The sequence below is a fragment of the Cherax quadricarinatus genome, chromosome 31 (genome assembly GCF_038502225.1).
Source record: "Cherax quadricarinatus isolate ZL_2023a chromosome 31, ASM3850222v1, whole genome shotgun sequence".
NCBI lineage: Eukaryota > Metazoa > Arthropoda > Malacostraca > Decapoda > Parastacidae > Cherax > Cherax quadricarinatus.
The window spans coordinates 31,369,188-31,392,762 of record NC_091322.1 but is presented as its reverse complement, the minus strand read 5'-3'; the positions used below and the strand labels follow the sequence as shown (position 1 = coordinate 31,392,762).

Below are 23,575 nucleotides of genomic sequence, written 5' to 3'. Positions count from 1 at the left end.
TAGACCACAAAGTCGGCATTTTAATTAAAAAAAAACGGTCCGAGTTTTTTTTTCTCATTATGCACTGCGTGCTCCAGGATTTTTTTATATGGTGCACACTGACCACACAGACCCATTCTCTCACATGTGGGCCTACCAGCTTTCTCCTGCTTGATTTGAAGCCGCTAGAATTTGAGTATATATACGTCAAACACGGCACCTCGTAAAACGTATACATGTATATACGGCCGCGACAGTCAAAGGGTTAACTGTGGGTGATTGATGCTCCTTATTTCCTCCATTCACCATCTCATTTCGATGTCCTGCTACACCGACACGGTTCTTATTCCAGCAGGACAAGGTATCCGTTGGTTTGTCCTGGTTTAGAAGTCGTGACTCCATAAAAACTTCACTATCCTCGAGACAGGAACCACGAGGTAAACAGATGCTCACTCTGAGAACAGCGACTCGTTTCACTTCACACAATCTCTTAACTTAGTGTTATTGTCACTGATTACTTCTTAGCCCACCATACGGTTTAATGTCTCATAATTATTATACACATTGGAGGCCACTCCATTAAGATCCGAGACCGATGAATGATGATTAAATTGCTGGTATTTTTCCCCGGGACACACTCCATGGCGACGTGCCAGTCACCACCGGTCCTACTATTATTCACTTATTACAGCGGTCCTGTCAATCACATTTCCTCACTCTTCACCAGGGACAGTTACGACACTTCCTATTATGAAGTGAGGCCTATATTAATCCTTAGGCTGCCGTGAACGCCAATTTCCTGGTCCCATGTTTTCACAGCCTCTTAATTCCATTCCAAACACTCCCGCTCACTCATGCCCCGTCTCGACCTCTCTCCTGCCCATCAGCGCAAGCGCAGAGCTTTCCTGTTGGTTCTAGTCCATTTTCAAATACATTTTTCGACCCATATCGACACATTAAACACCTATTAGGCACTATAGCTTAGGAAGATTAAAATATTTTCCACAATACCGTCATACAGTACACTTCATGGTAATAATGGTAGAATTACCGACAATGTTAGGTAAATGGACACAGATGCAACTAATGTCAGGCCTGCTTGACAAAGGTCCTGGAGAGCTAAACATAGCCACAATAAAATGTTGCATTAGTTACACCTGTGTCCATTTACTTAACGGCACACTTCATAGCTGATACACCATTGTATATAACATCATTTTAGTTGGCTCTTATTGCATTCGGTTATCACTAACCAATATCATTAATTATAGCAAATCCCTCGCATTTGCTCATGAAATACTACGAACCTAAGTCAAGACAGAAAAATTGTTCGTTAATGTTCATGATGTATATTTAGTGTTCACCCTCTCCACACCACACACACTTTTCTCAAGCAACTTAAACCCTTTTCTACACCTTGCTTCTGCCTTTTCATTTCCATCTTATATACTCGTATCTCAGTGTTCAGGTTCACCGTTTCATTATATAGCTCATTAAATTCATCAAGATTTTAACAAATAATTTTCAATGTAATGTTATGAGTCTGCTGCCTGGGTACCGGGAGTGGCTCAGGTGGAGCAGAGCTTTTGAGTTGAAAGCCTTATACCAGCTAGAACACCATCCCTGACGCCAGGTGCTGTAATCCAACTTCAGGGCATCGACGACGATTGTACCTAACTGCTACACTGCTTGGGTTGAAGGAGACTCGCCGTGCCCTTGTTATATGGTTGCCCCTGCCATTGGGCTGTAAACGGTACATCACTTGTACAAACTCCGACACTCCTTCGGGAGCCACTGCTGGATCACCACATGGAAGAGACTTGGGCCAGGACCCATCCTGGCAAATCTACATGAACATGAATGTAGTTTTTTCTTTCAATCTGTGTTTATTTCGTTTGTACTTCTGTGAGGTATGACATCTAAGTTTTTGCTCTAATTCAGTGATATCTCTGATAGTCTGCTTAGTCTATCAGAGAGATCACTGAATTAGAGCAAAAACTTAGATGTCATACCTCACAGAAGTACAAAGGGAACAAAGGGCCATACAGAATATTGCAAGAAACCCAAAATATTTCTATTCCTACGCAAAATCCAAGGTAAGAACTACCTGTAGAATTGGACCACTACTGAGAGGAGACTCGTATACTTACGACAAACAGGAGGCAAGTGAAATCCTAAAAGGACAGTACGAGTCAGTGTTCAGCAACCCACTAAATGACAGCACAGTAGAAAATGCAGAAATATTTTTCACTCCAGAAGGCCACTCGCACCAACTAACTGACATTTTCAAAAACTATGGGATATGTACTAAAGAAATGGCAAACCTGCCCACTCACTGAGCACCTGGACCAGATTCATGGAATGCTCTGTTTATAAAGAAGTGCAAAGTACCACTAGCACTAGCCCTCGGTATTCTTTGGAGAAAGAGCTTAGATCTAGGCAAAATACTGGAGGCCTTAGAGTGCAGACATAGGTCCTTTGCATAAGGGAGGTAGTAGAGCACTAGCTAAAAATTACAGACCAGTAGTCCTAACTTCTCGCATCATAAAAATCTTTGAAAGAGTGATTAGACGGCAGATTACAAATTTCATGGACCAGAGAGTGATTAGACAGCAGATTACAAATTTCATGGACCAGCACAACCAACATAACCCGAACCATCATGGTTTTAGAGCAGAACGATCATGTCCGTCACAGCTGCTGAACCATTATGACAGAATTACGGAGGCATTGGAAGACGGCCAAGGGAGTGATAGCGCACAAAATGAAGGCCATGGGCATTACGGGGAAGGTAGGCAGATGGATTTTCGGTTCCTAACACACAGAATGCAAAAACTAGTGAACAGGGCAAGATCCAGCATCAGCGAGGTCAAAAGCTCAGTGCCCCAAGGCACTGTCCTGGCACCTCTGCAGTTTCTCAGCCTCACAGCAGACAGACAAAAACACCCGGCACACTTTTGTATCATCATTTGCAGATGACGCTAAAATAAGCATGGAAGTCAGTACGGTAGAGGACACTGAAAAAGTACAGGCTACATAAACAGGGTTTTCCAGTGGGCAGTGGAGAAAAACATGACGTTCAGTGGTGATAAGTTCCAGCTGCTTAGATATGGAAAGAATGAAGAACTCAAAAGGAGCACTATATACAAAACTCAAGAGGGTCACCAAATAGAACGTAAGGAACACGTAAAAGACCTAGGAATAATGGCAGCAGACCTTTCTTTTACCTGGAGGGCATTCCGGGGATCAACGCCCCCGCAACCCGGTCCACGACAGGCCTCCCAGTGGATCAGGGCCTGATCAACGAGGCTGTTACTGCTGGCCGCACGCAATCCAACGTACGAACCACAGCCCGGCTGATCAGGCACCGTCTTTAGGTATCTGTCCAGCTCCCTCTTGAAGAAAACCAGGGGTTTTCCCGTAATGCCCCTTATTGCTGGTGGGAGGCTGTTGAACAGTCTTGGGCCCTGGACACTTATTGTGTTTCCTCTTAGTGTACCAGTGATGCCCCTACTTTTCACTGGGGGTATGTTGCATCACCTGCCAAGTCTTTTGCTTTCGTATGGAGTGATTGCTGTGTGCATATTAGGGACCAGTCCCTCCAGAATCTTCCAGGTGTAGATTATGATCTCTCTCTCGCCTGCGCTCTAGTGAGTACAAGTCAAGTGCTTCCAGGCTCTCCCAGTAGTTTAGGTGCCTTGAATGGGGATGTTAATGTACAACAGTATTCCAGCTTAGAAAGAATAAGTGATTTAAAAAGGATCATCATTAGCCTAGCATCTCTTGTCTTGAATGTTCTCATTATCCATCCTATCAGTTTCCTAGCAGATGTGATAGTGGCATTGTTGTGGTCCTTGAAGGTGAGGTCTTCGGACATTACCACACCCAGGTCCTTCACATTACTTGTCCGCTCTATTGTGTGATTGGAGTTTGTAGTATACTCAGTCCTAGTTATTATTTCCTCAAGTTGGAATTTGTCTTCATTGAACATCATATTGTTCTCTGTTGCCCACTGTAAAACTTGGTTTACATCTTCTTGGAGCTTTGCCGTGTCCTCAGTGGATGACACACTTATGCAGATCCTAGTATCGTCTGCAAAAGATGATCCAGTGCTATGGTTTACATCTCTGTCTATGTCTGATACGAGAATAAAGAACAGGATAGGTGCGAGTACTGTGCCTTGTGGGACAGAGCTCTTCACTATGGCAGCATCTGATTTAACAAGACAAAGATCACGACAGTCAGGAAGATGACGGGGTGGGTATTGAGAACTTTCAAAACAAGGGAAATAATGCAGATGGTGACACTCTTCAAATCACTAGTGCTCCCTCAGTTAGAATATTGCTCAGTGCTGACGGCCCCGTTCAAGGCAGAAGAAATATATGAGCCGGAACAAATAGAGATCGTTTAAGGTTCACATTGAGCCTGTAAAGCACCTAAACTACTGGGAACGCCTGCAAGTCTTGAACATGTATTCACTGGAGCGGAGGAGAGAGAGGTACATGATAATATACACCTGGAAGGTACTCGAGGGCTTGGTCCCAAATCTGCACACTGCCATAACATACTGGAGTGAGAGATTTGGGAGGAAGTGTAAAATAAACACAGTGAGGAGCAGGGGTGCGGTGGGGACAATAAGGGAACATTGTATCAACATCCGGGGTCCCAGACTATTCAACACCTTACCAGAAGATATCAGAAACACGGCCGGAACCAGTGTAGAAGCCTTCAAGAGGAAAATGGACAAGTATCTTCACCAGGTGCCAGATCAACTAGATTGTGATGGATATATGGGGCAGCAGGCCTCCAGCAGCAACAGCCTAGTTGACCAGGCAAGCACCAGACGAGCCTGGCCCATGGCAGGGCTCAGAGAGTATATTCTCTCTCAACTCTTCAAAGGTATATTAAAGGTAAAGGTTGCTCTACTTCTATCCCTCCTAATTCACCAGCTTTCTAATACACGTTTTACTTCTGTACTGCCTTTTTTCCTTTGTACTTTTGGAAGAGACTGATAACTAATTTCAGTTAGGTAGCCTATACAGTGGACCCTCGACCAGCGATATTAATCCGTTCCTGAGAGCTCATCGTTAATCGAAATTATCGTTAGTCGAATTAATTTTCCCCATAAGAAATAATTTAAATCAAATTAATCCGTGCAAGACACCCAAAAGTATTGAAAAAAAATTTTACCACCTGAAATATTAATTTTAATACACACAAACTGAAGAAGACATGCACATTACATGACACTTACCTTTATTGAAGATCTGGTGATGATTGATGGGATGGGAGGAGGGGAGTGTTTATGGTCTTAGTGTTTAGAAGGGGAATCCCCTTCCATTAGGACTTGAGGTGGCAAGTCCTTTTTCGGGGTTACTTCCCTTCTTCTTTTAATGCCACTAGGACCAGCTTGAGTCACTGGATCTCTGTCGCACAAATCTGTCCATAGAGGCCTGTACCTCCCGTTCCTTTATGACATTCCTAAAGTGTTTCACAACATTGTCAGTGTCACAATTAAACACTTGTTCAGGTTTCAGTTCTTCACTGTCTATGTACTCCTTGAATTCCTGCACATATTTTTCAGCTGCTTTTTGGTCCAAACTGGCAGCCTCGCCATGCCTTATCACAATATGTATGCCACTACGATTCTTAAATCTCTCAAACCAACCTTTGCTGGCCTTAAATTCACTCACATCACCACTAGTTGCTGGCATTTTTCTAATTAAATCCTCGTGCAACTTCCTAGCCTTTTCACATATGATCGCTTGAGAGATGCTATCTCCTGCTATCTGTTTTTCGTTTATCCACACCAATAACAGTCTCTCAACATCTTCTATCACTTCCGATCTCAGTTTCGAAAACATAGTTGCACCTTTGGCAAGAACAGCTTCCTTGACTGCCGTTTTCTTGGCCACAATAGTAGCGATGGTTGATTGGGGTTTTGTGTACAACCTGGCCAGCTTGGAGACACGCACTCCACTTTCATACTTAGCAATGATCTCTTTCTTCATATCCATAGTAATTCTCACCCTTTTTGCTGTAGGGTTGGCACTAGAAGCTTTCTTGGGGCCCATGGTGACTTATTTTGCAGGTGCAATTACTAAAAAGGCTGTGATAATATGAAATGTTCCGATTGTATGCTTGGAAACAACCGCGGTGGCTGGCTGGCTTGTAAACACTGGCCAGAAGTGGACGCGTCTCAGATGGAACGAATAGTGTTGGTCGAGTTTTTTAGCGCTAGTCGAGGCAAAATTTTTGCTTTAAAATGTATCGCTGGTCGGATTTAACGTTAGTTGATGCCATCGTTGGCTGAGGGTCCACTGTATATGGCAGATTGATGTAGCCACTACGCACTCTCGGGGAACTGTGGTAACACAAGATCTATTGCTTCTCTCAGGCCAGGTTGCAAGGGTAGAAAAACACTTGAAACTAGTTACAGGTATAATGCTAGTCTTGCTACCTGTAATTTTGTCTAGATAAATAAGAGAGATATAGTACAAAGATGGATATTTTACTCACACTCACGCTTGCTCACTACACACGTATAATTGCCGAATAGGTAAAACTGGTCAGTTAGCAAGGACTCGTTTAATATTAAATCCTTTCTAAAATTTTCTCATACGTTTAGAGGTACGTATATTTTTTCATTTATGTTAACATAAAAATTAAGAATTTTGTACCAAACCTTCTTATAACAAGTGCAATTTAATTTAGCCTAATTCATCTAAATATATTTTAGGTAAGTTTACAATAATTTAATAATAAACACAATGAAATATGTTTTTTACTTAGGCTCGGAATAATTTTTGCTAAATTATTGCATGCACAGATTTTCGCTTGCATTATTTGGCAAGAAGAGCGTTGCTATTTAAGCCATAATCGCAAGTTTTACCTATTCGGCACGACATTATGTATATATATATCGCATGTGCGCTCACATGGTAGAGGTCGCACCAGGCGGGCGCATGGTCACCTGCACCAGATTTAAATTGTTTTCTGTGGTTATTTAGTGCAATTAGTGAATTATGCCAGTGAGAATTGTCTGGCTATATTGAAAGTAAAAATCTCTCGAATTTGCATCTTTGCCTTATAGGCATGTGTTTGGAGCCTATTTAGAGCTCCCTTGATCCCATCCTCCTGAGAAACTGGTTTACATCTGTGGTGATCGTGTCTTCTTCGTCTGCGTTTCTCGTTAAGGTCACAATTTGTTGGGTCCCCATTGATGTTCTTGTTGAAATTTAATTAACTGAATTCACCATCATGACTGATTACATTTCTGTTCTGACCATTAATTATGTTATGGTCTGAGATTTGTCTTTTACATGATTATATCATGGACAAATTCCTCCCTCTTCATAAATATAAACTAGGGCATTTCCTAGTCTGGTCGGTTCAGCAATCTACTGGCTTAAGGCAAATTTAAAGGTTGCATTGGGTTAGCCCCAAACCCTAAAATCTTTCTTAATTTCCATACTAATTCTCACCCTTTTTACCACAGGGTTGGCACTAGAAGCTTTCTTGGGGCCCATGGTCAAAATAATACGAAATATTCCGAGTGTATGCTTGGATGTTACCGCGGAGGCTGGCTGGTAAACAATGGGACGGAGCGGCACATGTGAGGTTTGCCATCGTTAATTTCCTAGTCTGGTCGGTTCAATTCTGTTGTATGATATTGTTCCTCCCATATAAACTCCAGGGACTCTGCTGTTAGTCTTTGTTACATTCTTCCATCTAAGATGTCTCCAATTGAAGTCACGAAGGAATAATATTTATAGCTGGGTTTGGTAGGTTTTCAAGAAAATGCTCATCTCAGTTGCTGGTCCTTGCTTCTGGGAAGTTGTATCTAATGATTTATACACAAACACGTCTACTACTTTCTGGTTTTCGATATTGACAGCCAACACTACGACTACATCGTATGTGGTGTTCAATAACTTGGTGCTCTTACGAGCGACTCATTTAACGTGCTAGCCAACCCACCCACTGCCCCCATTGTGGCCTGTATTTTGGGTTGCACCTAACATGTTATACCCAGGAATCCATATTTTATTAAAATAAGTCTTCTAAGCAAATCTTTGTGAAACGGGGGTGGGGTAACGTTTCATCCGACTCCGTGAGAAGACCGTTGATGATCAATTTTTTTTTTCCCTTGGTTTGAGAGTTTTTACATTTGCAAACAAAAGATGTGTTGCTAGTTACTGTGCTGGGAGGCTTATTAGTTTATCTTAGTATCTGTGGCTCTGATGAGCTTGCCACTAGCCTTGATTCCAGTCCAACATGCCTCCTTAAGTAGTGATACATTTCTTGTCATTGTTTTCCACTGCCTGGTACCAAAAAATCCCTGTAGGATGTATGATTATAATTTGCTTGTTCAGATTGACATTAATGAGGCCTTGTACCTGTCATGAAGGCCAGATGTTTTGAACCATGATATTGTCCTTCATTTACTGAACTGCTGAATATTTTTGGGCTAGAGAACTTGCAGGCCCTGGAGTGGCATGTCTTGATTCGGGAAATTTTGACGTTTTGTCGGACTGTTGTATATGCAAGTTCCCTATTTGTTTGTCCCAGTGGAGGTGTATTTGCAGATGCCCCAAGAATAGGATTTACAAATTTCCAGTTTCTGTTGGCTGTGGTTGGCCTGAAGGATACCTGATGAATGTTTTTGCTGATAATGTCCCATGGCCCAGTCCCAGACCATGCTTCGTCTTAACACTTTTTCTGTTAAGTGTGCTTTAAGTGTACTCATTGAGCCTTGCCTTTTTACTGAAGGTATTTTTCATTGTCTGCCAAGTCTTGTCATACAAGGTGATTTCAGTGTTCAGGTTTGGGACCAGTCCCTCCAGCATTTTTTCACATGTAAATTATGTGCTCTTATCTCCTGTGTTCCAAGAAATACAGTGAAAGGTGATAAATGTTTGATATACCTTTGAGTTTCGAGGGTCTCGCTGATCTGAGCCCAGCCATGGGCCAGGCTCTTCTGGTACTTGTCTGGTCAACCAGGCTGTTGCTGCTGGAGGCCCACTGCCCCACAGTGTGGTTGATCTGGCACCTGGTGAAGTTACTTGTCCAGTGAAGTTACTTGTCCAGTGAAGTTACTTGTCCAGTCTCCTCTTGAAGGCTTGTACACTTGTTCACCTGTGTTTCTGATATCTTCTGGTAAGATGCTGAATGGTCTGAGGCTTGAAACATTTCCAGTGGTTCAAATGCTTGATCGAATATATATTATCCAGCTTGGTAATCTCTCCTGCCTTGAAGGAATTTAATATACAGAAATATTCTGGCCTGGAAAAAAAAGAGTATCATCATTGATTCAGCATTTCCTCTTGAAACTTCTAGCTATCTACGCTGTCATTTTCATTGTGGTATCAAGGCCTTGATCTCCAGGAGGCCTGGTCTCAGACCAGGTCAGAGAAATTGACCCCCCAGAAACCTCCTCCTAGTTGTCCTAGAGGGAAAGTTTGCAAATGGACCTTTCATTCTGTTGAATGATTTGAGTTTGTCCTGTGCTTTGTTATAATCCTTTCCTCCATTCTTCTGTGGTGGAACATTTAAGTCTTGGCCTCTTTAAACACCTTATTTTCTGAGGCCCACTAAAAGACTTCATTTACATCTACTTCAAGATTTCGTGTCTTAGATGGATGCCATAAAAATTGTAGTGTCATCCACAAGTATGTTAGTGTGCAGTGATTTTTGTCCTTATCAGTGTCGTATATAAGAATGAGGAATAGAAGAGAGACGAATAGTACCTTGAGTGGCAGAGCATTTCCCTGTGGCAGCCTCTTGACTTCTCTGCTTACTACTACTATCTGGGTTCTGTTTATTAAGGAGTTAAATATTCGTCTGCCTAGTTTTATAGTTATTTCTTCTGTGTGCATTTTGTGTATTATCACACTAAAGCCACACTTGTCCTGAAGAATATCTGAAAGATGCTTCTGTAGATCACTGCCCCTGTGGCCCAGTCCTAGACCAGGCTGTCTGGTAGATCAAGACCTAATCATCCAGGCTATTACTGCTAGCAGCATGCAGTCCATTGTATGAACCACAGGCCGGCTGGTCAGAAATTAATTTGAGCTTGTCCAGTTCCCTCTGGAAGGCATCCATTGGGTTCATGGGAATTCCCCTTAAACATGAAAGGAGGGCATTGAAGAGTCTGGGACCTTGAAAAGTTCTCTCTTCGTGTACTTGGCGCGCCCCTGCTGTTAGTGGAGGCATTTCGCACCATCTGCCAAGTATCAGTGTACACTATATCAACATTCAGCTTGTCTTCCAGTGCATCCAGGCCCACATTTTGTTAATTTAACAAGTACAGCAAACTGACCAAGTACTCATCCTTGTTTAACCCCCACTTGTCTCACCCATTCTGACACCACCACCTGGACAGTAGATAAATTAGACACATGTGCAACTCTTGGGTATCTTTATTGAGGAAACGTTTCGCCACACAGTGGCTTCATCAGTCCATACATAGGAGAAACATGAAGAACAGGAGAAGAATGAGGTAATCAGTCCCTCAACCTTGAGTTGATGTGTTCAGTCCATCAAGATTGATGGACTGAACACATCAACTCAAGGTTGAGGGACTGATTACCTCATTCTTCTCCTGTTCTTCAAGTTTCTCCTATGTATGGACTGATGAAGCCACTGTGTGGCGAAACGTTTCCTCAATAAAGATACCCAAGAGTTGCACATGTGTCTAATTTATCAACATGTCGGTTCTCTGAACCATTCATCTACAAACCTGGACAGTAACTCGTTTCCTTCCTGTTAATTATTCCTCGATTCTCTCTAGTTCTTTCCCTGTTATTTCTGCCTGCCAAGTCTCTTGTGGGGTATTGTGTTCAATGCCTTCTTGCAATAAAAAATACACAGTTTACCTATCCCCCCCCCCCCTCTCTCCTTTTCACACAAGGGTTTTAAAAGGTTAAGTTAATGGTTCCTACCTTTATAAGCTAAGAGCTGTTACCTACATCAGCTCATTTTAGTCATTTTATTATGAGACAAAATTAGGAAACAGAATGAAGCAGGGCAGCAGTTTCATTTGGTCAGCAGACTATATTTCATTGGTGTCATTATGTTGCACAGACATGTTCCAGACTCGAGTCATCCTTAGAATAATGATCTCGGATAAAGTGATCTTGAAAAGGGTACAGCCAGAGTGTAGTTGCTGTTGTCTGCCCATCTTGTTGTGTAGCAGCTCACTTTTCGCTGTCTGCGAACAATTTTGGCCACCCATATCCCTTCGGTTTTGAAGGCTCTGCTGTAATGACAGATCTGTGCAGGCGGGAGAGACGAGTTTTCTTGCTCTATTCTGGAAGATATCAATTGATGAGATGAGAGGCAGGCAATCCAACAAAGTGGAGCATACTGTAAGTGCTGTAAGCATTCTGGCCGCTTTGCAAGATTTACACTGTGGTTCTTCATAGAACTCTATCATTTTTGTTAGACAGGATTTACCATCTCAAAAACCATGCTGGTTTTTTCTTCTACTCTTCTGATACTTTTCTCCATGACTAACATGCATACTAACATTACATTAACATATATACTATGCATGTTATTGGCACTGACCTGTAATTCATTGCTACTTGTGTGTCCCCCTTTATTAAAAGTTGGGATTACATTCCCTGTTTTCCAGAACTGATGACTGCCAGTTCAGTTGACTTGCATTAAATATCCACCTTTAAGAAAACATAAAAGATCAAATACAGAAAGAGCATAGAAACGTGTAAAGTAGAAAAAGGGGTTATTGAAGGGCTTAAAAATGTGAGTGTCACAAGGAAAGATAATCTTAACAGATATCCCAGAGATAGAACAGAAACTTTTGCCATACCATACTGAAGAAGCACAAAGGGAACAAGCCATTCATGATATTGCAAGACACCCTAAATACTACTGCATGTATGCAAAATCCAGATTAATAACTACCTGTGGAATTAGACCATTAATCACAGAAGGATCATACATTAACCTTTTCAGGGTTTCGGACGTACTAGTACGGCTTACGCACCAGTGTCCATGACGTACTAGTACGCATAAATTCTAGCGCCTTTAGATCTAGTGAGAGAAAGCTGGTAGGCCTACATATGAAAGAATGGGTGTATGTGGTCAGTGTGCGCAGTATGAAAAAAAATCCTGCAGCACACGGTGCGTAATGAGAAAAAAAAACTTTGACCGTGTTTTTGGATTAAAACAGAGACTTTGCATTATATTTTCATATGGTATTTATTGTTGTATTCTAGTTTTCCTAGTCTCATTGTATAGACTGAAAGACACATTACAGAAATTGAGATGATTTTGACTGGTTTTACAATGAAAAGTACCTTGAAATTGAGCTCAAAGTAGCAGAAATGTTCGATTTTTACCATAGTTCAAAAGTAAACAAATCATGCTAAGCGTCCAATACACGTCAACTGGTGAGTCTAATATTCTTTCACAAGTGCGCCGATATTATTTATACCATTTCTACACTAATGCAGTAGTCTGCATAACAGTAAATCTTCTTTTTTTGTGAGAATATAAATTCAAAGTGGAAAGCAAAAAAAATGTAAGAGGGGCCTGGGGACAGGACTAATGAACAGAGGAAATGTTATTTTAGTGCCAGGAATGTCTTTCTTGTTTATTCTGGACCCTATTTGGAAATTGGCATCTTTTGAAATTTGTGTGAAATTGGCAAAATTGCTAAATTCTGACCACTGTATTGGATAGTTGAAATGGGTAAATTGGTGGTTACTTGTACTCATTTGATAGAAAAAAAATGGAGTTCTAGTGAAATAGTTATGGTTTTTGTCGACTAGTACATTGGAATTGACCGAAAATAGGGCTCAAAGTGGGCAAAATCGCCAGTGCGTGAACATCGTCAAGACGGCTAACTTCGTGAGAGCATAATTCTGTAAGTTTTCCATCAAATTTCATACTTTTGGTGTCATTATGATCGGGAAAATATTCTCTATCTTTTCAAGAGATTTTTTTTTTTTTTTTTTTTTAAATTTGGGGGACCCTGAGAACAAGTCTGAGAGGGCATGTGGACCCTGAAAGGGTTAATGATAAACAATTCAGTGTTGATGGCTGCATTCAGGGCAGGAGAGATATCAGAGCTAAAACAGATCATTTACTGCCCACATGGAGCCATAAGGCACTTACGTTAATGGGAACACCTCAATTCCTACATACATACTTGATAGAGGGAAGGAGAGGAGGTACCTGAAGGATAACTGGAGGACATTTCCAAGAATTGTGATGGGTTTCGACCCTTTGCTAATTGATCAAGTTGACAGTTTCTGGCAGTATGCATATCAGTTTTATTTTTTATGATTTGGAGACCTTAAAAAAGTTTTTTATTTTGGTGGTTCCAATGAACATAACACTGTTTTTCCCTTAAGTTCTTCAGTTTGTTTTACACGATTTCTTGCACACAATTTTCAGGACTTAGCCTTTACCAGAATACATATAATTGCATTTCCACACTTAGAAACTCGACCAATGTGAGTCGTCCTGTTGCTATTGCTCTCTTCTCTGGCAGTTACACTTCATGTCCTGTACATTTTAATGCTGACATAAGATTCTCGGATTTTTCTTGTTACTGTATTCTATATCTGTGTTAGGGACACATTTGTTGCTGCTTTTGTAATTAAAAAATTATTCTGTATATGTCTGCATGGTATTAATGAACTGTTATTACCTTTCAGGTCGCAAAGAAGATGTGGGAATGGCCAAGCGGGAGATTCTGTCAGCTGCAGAACACTTCAGCCAAATCCGTGCCTGCCGCAAGAACAACTTGAATGGGTCCATGGCACCCGGCCCACCCACTAATGTACCAGGGCAAGTGACCATCCAAGTGAGGGTGCCATACCGAGTGGTGGGCCTTGTGGTAGGACCCAAAGGTGCCACCATAAAGCGCATACAACAGCAGACCCATACCTATATTGTCACTCCCTCAAGGGACAAGGAGCCAGTGTTTGAAGTGACAGGTTTGCCAGAGTCTGTGGAGCAGGCTAGGAAGGAGATAGAGGCACACATTGCAATGCGCACGGGCGGCCTGCTGGACCAGGATGAGCCCAATGCTGCAGCTGCCGCTGCACGCCACCATGGAGACTTCCCTCCACCCTCACATGGCCTCGATAACCTCTTCAGTCCTGCATCTTCAGAGCTGGTCTCGTCGCTCTACAAGCTCAACAACTCCTCGCTCAATGGTCTTGCCTCAATCAACGGTATTACCAATGGAACAGGCCTTAATGGTCTCACCAATGGCCTTTCCAGTGGGTCCAGCCTAAACGGGATAAACGGATTGAATGGTCTCAGTGGAAGTGCGTTAAACAATTCTCTGAATGGCATGACTGGGTTGAACAACACTTTAAATAGCTTGAACACATTGAATCAGCTTAATGACCTGAACTCTGCTTTCACACTGTTAGGAGATGCGGGGTCATCTCTTCTGGGATCATCCAACAAGGGTGGGAGTGCCCTAGAGTCGTCCCTCTTCTCTACCTTTGGCAGTGGTGTTGGGAGTAGCAAGCTGAGCAGTGATGTAACTGGCAGTGGGAGTGGTCTTGGTCTGTACAGCGTGGATGAGGGTCTAGGCTCTCTAGGCTCCTCAATGGGTTCATCTCCATCATTTGACCCAGCACCTTCCAGCATATGGGGTGAGCTTGGACGTCCTCTGGGAAACACCATGAGTTCCACCGTCAGCTCCAGCTCCTCCCTCAGCTCTACTTTCTCCTCCCTGTCGTCCACTCTGTCGTCATCACTGACACGCCGGTCGTCGTCAGTATCAGGAGCATCACCCCCATCCTCTAGGCTCTCCCCATCCCTGGAAGCTCATCCTCCTGCCAGGAGAATCAGCTCTGATCCTGCACCTGGACTCGGGGCCGCACAATCACTCGTGTCGCTCAATTCTGCACTCACTGGAGGTCTAGGTGGATTACCTACTTCCTCCCCATCCTCCTCCTCCCCAGCTTCCACCCCAGATCTCACCCAGCAGTTAAATGCCTTCCAGTCGGCACCTGTGTGTTCCAGCTCCACAAGTCTCGCAGGAATGAGTCATCTGGTGAATGGTATAGAGGAGAAGAAGCGATGTGTAACGTGCTGTGAGTCTGAGGTGGTGGCTGCCCTAGTTCCCTGTGGCCACAACCTCTTCTGCTTGGACTGCGCCAACAAGCTTGTGTCTGAGGCCTCTGAGTGCCCAATCTGCCGCATGAAGGTCACTCAGGCCATTCGCATCTTCTCCTAACGCGCCACTTGGTCAGGGTTTGCAACTAAGCAATTGGTAACAAGCCAAGGTGGCGCTCATGGGCATCTCAGCCCCCTTCTACCCCACCACCAGCTTATAGAGTATAATAGTCTGTACAGCATATATCTGCAGAATGGAAGAGTATTATCTTTAAAATAAATTTTTTTATTCAAGTAGTGTGAAGATATTTTTATTTCTTTTTGTCTTAGAATGCAAGGCATTTTTTATTGGTGTGACTCGGGTAAGAGTATGGCCCCGGGCTCGGTGTGGTTAATGTGTGGTGGCCGAGCCGTGGGTGCTGGTGGCGCGAGTCCTTCAAGTCAGGGTGGAGAACAGCTGTCGCTAGGCTGTGATAGGCGGGCTGGCGTTGTGTTCCATGCACCCGCTGCCCGCCAACAACTGCCAGGGGGGGTTACACTCCCTCTCCGATCTCCCATTGTTTCCTGGGTACTCAGGACGGCTCGGGCTGGGCTGGGTGGACTAGGCATCATCGGAGCGGTGCTAGACACTCCCCACCCGCTCACCCAGATCTGAACACTCCCCCCGCACATGTCCGTGCACGCCCTGTCCAGCCCATCAGCCGCCTCACAACGAATGCTACATATCCTTCTCATCAGCTCTTATGTGAGCGTGACAGCCGCCCACCAACCAGCCCGCCTCCCGCACGCCGGGCCGCCCACGAGACACTCGGGCGGGGTGCGGGTGGCTAGGTGGCCAGTGGGTTGTTGGGGAAGGCACCAGGACCAGGGAACACCTTCATGTCTACAGCAGATAGTGCTGGGGCCAGCCCAGTACTGCGTCCCAACCACTCGAAAGATTGACTCGTGCCTTGATCCCACCTGCTATCCCACATCCCGTATATCCATTACATCACCCACAACACTCCACCTACCTATATCCTTGCATCCTCCTGCTTATGTCCCACACAGCTGTCACTTAATTATCTGCAGCTTGCATCCTCATCATCCATCTTTCTCTGCCCACAAACCTAAACATGCTCTGAAGAACCTCCAACCATGCCCACTGAGCCACCGACCACAGAGTTGACCCTGCTTGTGCATTCATGTAATGGAAGCAATACAGTGATATTATCTTAGTCATAGTGCTTTATCTAAGTTCTTGCTCATTATTGATATATAAATGAAAATAAAACTATGAGATGTGAAAACTTTATTTTGTATAGAGATGAAAAATCAGTATTCTAGACCAATCTTTAATTTCCAATATATTTAATTATCAATGCCTTTTTGTGATAATGTTTGTTTTTGTCTGACTTGAAGGACTCAAAAGCGCCGTGCACGTTTTATATAAAACTTTTTTGTACAAGTGGTATATACTGTATATGAGGCATACAGTTGAGATGGCCATATTGAGTGATGGTGATAAGGTAGAGGAAACTATACAGCTGAGTACTAGAACTTAACCCAGAATACACGTATTCACTGCTCATCTCTTCCCTATCCAGTTGAGCGCCACCTCTCCCTGGCCCTCTCCACTCTTTGCCACATGGAATAGTATTTGCTAACCCCCAGTCCCCTCTCCCCTAAACCAGATAGCGATATGGTGTCCAAGTGTGATTGTAAGCAGAAGCGTTAGCGAAGGTTGGCCCAAGACTTATTTAGGAGGTCTGATTGGCCTAATATTGTTGAGGATGGCCGCGAGCTTCACAAGACTTGGGTCTCGCCGCCTCGTGTTAGCTTTGCTCTCGACACAAAGATTAGATAAACTTTGTGGTTCTTCTTGCAGACACACGAAGACAAAGTATTTAGTTTTTAAGGTAATATATTTTTTTGTCCTAAGATTTATATTTTTTCTTTTTAATGAAAGTTTACAGTTGAGTGTTTTAGTTCCTTTATGATATATTTTTTCTACCTATCCTAAATAGAATATGTATGTAATTTAAATGTACCCTTTTCTGCATGTACCCTGGTGAGGGTATGAGTGTGTTTTGATAGGATAAAAGATATATCTTGGGCCCCCTCGCCACGCTTACTGTAATATTCCCCTCGTGCTGTACCCACCATGGCCCGTGCATTCTCACTCCAGGTGTCGCTCATACCAAAATAATAAATTATTGATGATTTTATCACAAACTTGGAAAGATAATTGACCTCTGTAAGGGCGCACGGAATCATATGTGAAGGTACATAGGTGCAAATTTTGTCAGTTTGTTTCACTAGGGAGAGAAGATTTTATGATTAACAATGTATATCTTGCTGCCCCGTATAGTTACTACTGCTGATTGATAATCTGCGACAGACATTACTTGGAGCGGGAGAGTAACATTACCGACTAATAGTTTAAAAAGTGTTATTATACCCTTTCGATTCTCACCCAAACTGTTTATATTCATTTTATATCAGTGTCTGCTTGGGATAGTATGGATCTTTGTATGTCACCACTTCAAAGATTTTGAGTCTTGCACAAAGTTGCTCTATTTGTCACATCAGCTGGAGCAGCTTGTAACAGAAGGCTTAAAATTGCCAAGTATGGCACATTGAAACTACAGTTGCTGAGATAAGAGCTTAGGGCTCTCTCTTGATCCCTTCCTAAATCTTCCCTTCTTCAACCAGAGCCTCCTTTGCAGAGACATTCAGCTAACCCTGATTGTCCACAGCACCTGACAAACCCAACCTCCTGAGATGAAGTGTCTCTTGAGGCTTTCCGATATGGAGGTGCAGAGAGAGCTCTGGTCTCTTGCTCCTAAATAACTTATAGTAATTATAATGATATACCCGCCCCCTTGTATCTTACCATAGAGCACAACTTAATCGCTATTTACAAAAGATGAAAGTTTAAGTAGTTTTTCATATATCTATTTTAATATATATGATTTATTAGAGGAAAATTTATCGTGTACTTTGTTTGTGTAGCCTAGATTGAGTGATCTAAGAAATTATTTTTATTACTTTATTTCTATACCAATTTCTGAGGACATCAGAATCAAGTAGTTTAGGTGTCCTAATCTCTATATTGTATGTACGTAATGTAGAGGAGAAAAAAGAAAGCATTATTTTTCATTCATTTTATAAAAGAGCTGAAAAAAACCACATCGCCTTTGTGTTTGCTGTCGTGATGTGTATGATTCACTATTGCAAAGCGCCTGTTTTCGCTGCTGTCAGTAGGGATGTGCATTTGCTGGTAAACCAGCATGAATGCAACCCTTGTTGATGACGACGAAAGTCGATGCTTTGCGCCGGGGATCTCTTCTTCAGCTCGAGGCGTTAAAATGACGCTGAGCCATAAGTAGGCAAACCCCCATACAACGGTGGAACATCCCTCGCTGGCAAGAGGCACCATGGACTTTTATGAGTTGAAAACTGTAGTGAGAACCAAGTATAAAAGTAGTGATGCATTGCCTTGTGGCTTAGCACTTTTTTCGCCCCGACCTGCATGCTTGTCACCCCATAGTTGTGGGAGGCAGAGTCCAGGTCCTGCATTCACAGTGTTGTCGTGGCAACGGGCGGTGAGGACAGGGCTAACCTTACCCTACCTGTGACAGGTTTTGGGAGATTTACTCCCTACTGTGGATTACCCCCATCAGCTGGGCGACCATAGACAGTCTTTGCATAGCACTTGCCACCGGTATAGGTGGCATGTAGGCAGGGGACAAAATGTTTAACAAAATTTTTCAGTTTCAAGCTAATGTTGGAGGCCCCATGTCCTCCTCGCCCTGCCCATAACCCCGGCCACCAGTGGTCCACCTTGAGGCCCATCTCTCCACGCTACCTCGTCCTCACCCGGCCGAATCTTGTCGTTACCACCCACCAATCAGACTCGCCAACTCTTTTTACCTGACAGTTCGTGCCAGCCAATCAAAGCTCTAAGAGGATTGTGTGTGGGAGTCTGAGGTTGGCCTTAAGGCTACCATTGTTGCATTCGGGTGGTTCTCCTTGATTCAGAACTCGATGGAAATGTTTCGTCAGCAGCTGCTTCGTTCCATGGGTCTTCCAGTACAGCGTTGAACAACTGTCGTCAGTGTCATAAGTTAGTTCACAATACCTATGCACTCTAATCCGTAATGAGTTTATTTTTTGTACTTTTCTACAACGCCGTATATATATTGTATGGTAATTTTTCATAAAATCGTAGTGTATACTTAGGATGATAAAACAAAATGATAAAAAAATACCAAAAACATTCTATGCTTCTTCATCAAGGCTTCCCCGCATTATTCGGTGTTTACAGGGAAGTTTATAGGGTGTAAGCCGCACACCTATCATAGGGGCGAATCCCCCGTCAGACGAGACGAAAGTCGCCTATGTGACAGGTAGTGGGTTACGTTCGGGCACAACTTATCGCAATAATTGATCAATGATTGCTAGACTATTTTCAAGAGAATTTTTGTCACTTATGCAAAAAAAAAATGTAAAAAAAAAAAAAAACTGAAAAGTCAGTTTTTTTGCCAGCCAGTCCGCTTACAAACTACCAGATTGGGTTGTTTGTAGTATTGAGTTGGTGTCCTGTTTGCTTGAAACTCAAGTGGTCAAGTATGGGGAAGAGGATACTAGTCGATGTCTTCCACGTAGCAGAGATGTCGTGTTAATACCACGGTGATTCAGTTAATGGTGTATTGATGTAAGTGACCTCTTCCCAGCTTTCCCCACCACAACTGATGATGCTCCCCATGCCGTAAAGAAAGGAGTCGGCTTATTAACTGTTGACCAGTCAATTACTGGAGAAGCGTGTGGTATGGAAGATTAATGGGCCAGACCGTGAGAGAAAAGTTCATGAGTGTGTGCCAAGACTTCTCGTGGGTTGTGGCTAATGTGGTCAGCACCATCCCGTAGTGCTCTTGCTCCTCATTCACCCAAGACAATCTTCAATGAAGCCCAGCGATTTTTTCAGGGATTGAATAGATGCTCATTGGTAACTCATAAGCCTCCAAATGAGGTCATTATTGCCTGAAAATTACAAGGTTTAGCATCACAGATATGGATGTCAAGGTGATGCATCTTGTAGGAGTGTGTGAGGGAGAGTTTTCAGTGGTATTATTAACATTAATAAGCTTGTGCTCATAACTGCAGGTTTAGTAGCCACTGGGCAGGAATGATACAAGACACAAGATGAGAGCATTGTCAAAGACCCGCTTAAAAGTTTCTCATTTGAAGGATGACAACCATGTAAATCCCCAGTTGGCTCTGGCAACAAAACAAAGTAGTCAAAATTGTGGGTGGAAGGACAGTTTTTGTTTGACCTCAAGTTTAGGACGGATTGTTATTTGGCTTGCACCTGCTCAGTATTTTGTATGATAACAAATATTTCAATAATAAACTTTATTGCAGGGACACCTATCGTCTTTTTTTCTTTTATTTTGGAATGCGAGTTTTTCTTCAGTGGTTCTCAAATGTAGTGTGGTGCGAGCTGGGGTATGTGGATGACCAATCTGTCATCGGTAAGGAGTAATCACTAGAGAAAAGAAGTAATCACCAAGTCCCGACGCCTTGATAGGAAGTTTACTATAAAAAGTCAAAAAAAAAAAAAAAAAAACTTCCGAAGACAATTATTCCCCACCATATCCCCGCAAGTTCCACTCAAATCATAGTCTATATAATTATAAATACAGTATAATATATATTTGAGTATCAAGTATATTCTGATAGAGCTGAGCGTTCGTACTTCTATAATGGTAAAGAGCGTCGCCGGAATCCTAAGATACATTAGCACACTGTTTTGTCTTGCATGACATTCAGATGGACCAGCGAGAACGGCCGCTTGGTCTTAATTCGGCAGCAACCAACCAGCCAACCACATCACCTCCCCCACAGTTCCCTATTTAGATTTTATCACAGTGAAGAATTAATCATTATAAGCAGAACTTTATTATATCCGGTATATGCCATATTTTAGAGTTTATATCAAATAATGTTGTAGGCCTATGTAATACATAAAATCTCTGCCGCAAAGTCGAGAGTACAGTATAAGGTCTTATCCGATAATCCGTCAAAAGTTTTCTGTTGTGATGAATGTTTTGCTAAATTATCAAGAATAATATCAACTTTTAAAGGGTGTTTACTCTTCTAATCTTGTGGCTGGGAATGATGAATTAAATTTTATGCTGAATATTATGTAGTTGCAGTGATCACGGGGATTTTTACGGATTATAGGTAACTTTTTTGGATTATACAAGATTGCAGCTTGTAGCGAGGACAACTACGACACGCATGTTGCAGCAGGGAGGCTCGCAAGGCCAAAAGCATATGCTCATCATTTGTGACTGGGCAAGCAATTACATACAGTGGAGCAGGGGTGACTGCAGGCAAGGTAATGTTTATCATGGCCTTTGGAGTCCTGGTAAGCGTCTCGCTACCTTCCACCTCCCTCCGTCATCGCTCTGATGCTCAATTTGAGTGGCGTTGGAACATGGGAATAGTCTCCCCAGCACACAGCTTTACTAAGCGGGTAGGTAATTGCTGGTCTCAGTCACATTATTTTTCCCAGTATTCAGATGTAAGGCTGATGTGTGGATAGACACTCGCAATCCTACAACCAGACGCTGTTTCATGATTATTTGTATCATACCAACGGGTTGCTAAGTTAAAAAAGAAATTTTTAAATGCCAAATATTACTCTAATAAACTTTGTGCAGGTATAAACATAAAAAATTGCCAATGCTTATAGCCTTATTAATTAAAGAGGCAGCTAGCGTTTCTGGGTAACGGAGACTTGTAGTCTTTCCAGCACTCGGTCAGTGGACCTCTCTTCTCGTGCTCTTTGGTATTGTTGCCTTATATCTGGAGGCCGAGGGACTGGCGCCGCCACGGCCTCGTACCCCACACCCATTTCTTTTACTTCGCATATTGGAGGTTGTATTGTACTCCATTTTATGGACTCTAGTCCAAAACCAGATTCATTCAGGATCTCATGTTGGGTCGCTGGGCGTTGTCCCTCGGTGTCCTTCTGGCCATCAATAGTTAATAAATATTTATAGTTATAATGGTAATATATTCTTTATAATGCTGATAATAAAAATGTGAGAAAACCGAGCATAAAGAGTAGCCCCCAAAATATATCTCCGTGAGTGACTTCCTGGGCCCAAGTAAAGGGTGGATGGGATCGGTGTGGGGGTTAAGTATGGATGAGAAGCAATAGGTGGCACAGTGGAGGTGGTGGGTATAGATGGCCCTCATCCTCATCCTTGCTCATCCATGCTTGTCCTTCCCACACCCCTGCACCGCACTCACCAGGCCCAACTTACACGGCGTGCACTCGCACCATCGATAGCTACGTTCTGCATGTTTTGTGTGACATACATAGAGAAGAGACAAATCTCATGTACTACAAGTCTTCAGTGCGTCATGAGAGAGGAGAGAGAAAACTGAAAGGTTGCAAGGGAGTGCAGGTAAATGTATAGGATTGCTATTAGGAATAGAGGAGCTACTAGGGTCACCTGTGTATTAGTGGTCTACCAAATTCAGCTTTCTCCACAAAGTGGGTATCGTCCATGACTGTTGCTGCTGCCTCCTATATCTGTTTAGTTTGATCGCACACTTTGGTTTGCTTGCCCAGCATCAATATTCCCACACCCTGTCAGTGTGTGCTTATTCAAACATTTGCATCCTGTTGCATTTACAGATGTTTAGCATATTTCCTGTTTTGTACAAGTTGCATCCCAGGAGGCTCAATATGTAAGAAGCAATCTGAACCCTTTCTTTGGCTTTTGCTTTTTTTTATATTTTATTTTTCAAGCATTATATTTAATGCTTACCTCTGATTGTCTCCTAATAGTGGTATTTTTTTATTTGATAGGCCAAGTTTATGATACTTTCTAGTTTTATTTTTGTAGTAGAAATAATTAGTTATATGTTCCTAAGCGAATTTAGTAGAATGGTTGTTTAATTTTTAATTTTATAATTTAAGGATGATTGTTTTATTTCTGACTAGAGTGCTCACTTTCATTTGCAAGCTTTGTTACTTTCCTCTTCAGGAAAGAACCAGGAATTATTATTAACCTGTCAGGTGACCCCTAATTAACTTAGCTCCAGAATGATAATGTGGTAAATCCCTCTGTTGGCAAATTGGTCTGGAAGTCACATTGCAGTTGGGGTCAATTTGCCATGAAGAATAATTAAAAGAGGGTTTAGTGCATTGTAATTCTCAGGGAATACTGAATTCCAGCCAAGGATATCCAGGGCATATTGGCAACAATGACAGGAGGAGACTGGTGTAGGCCAGAGTGGTATTGTAAGTTACGTGTGCAAGCTCCTGACTAGCGGTGTGCAGATGGTTGTTACCTGCTGTTTAAATGCAAACAAATCCTGCTTTTACATGGACTAAATAATTTATTGCTTGATTAACAAAATGCTGATATTTCAGTTATGTTAACATTTCAGATATTTAAAATTTATAGATTTATAATTAAATAAA

At 42.5% G+C, this 23,575-nt stretch overlaps 1 protein-coding gene across 1 annotated transcript in view; it reads left to right on the top strand.

The window, feature by feature from the left end:
* LOC128696985 (RNA-binding protein MEX3B) overlaps positions 1-20,735 on the top strand; it is a 311,139-nt gene extending 290,404 nt beyond the window's left edge. The window contains exon 3 of the mRNA XM_070090319.1: positions 13,668-20,735. Within this exon, the coding sequence (XP_069946420.1) occupies positions 13,668-15,208 (1,541 nt within the window). The 3' untranslated portion in view covers positions 15,209-20,735. The remainder of the gene's footprint in view (positions 1-13,667) is intronic.
* Positions 20,736-23,575: the final 2,840 nt, after the last annotated feature.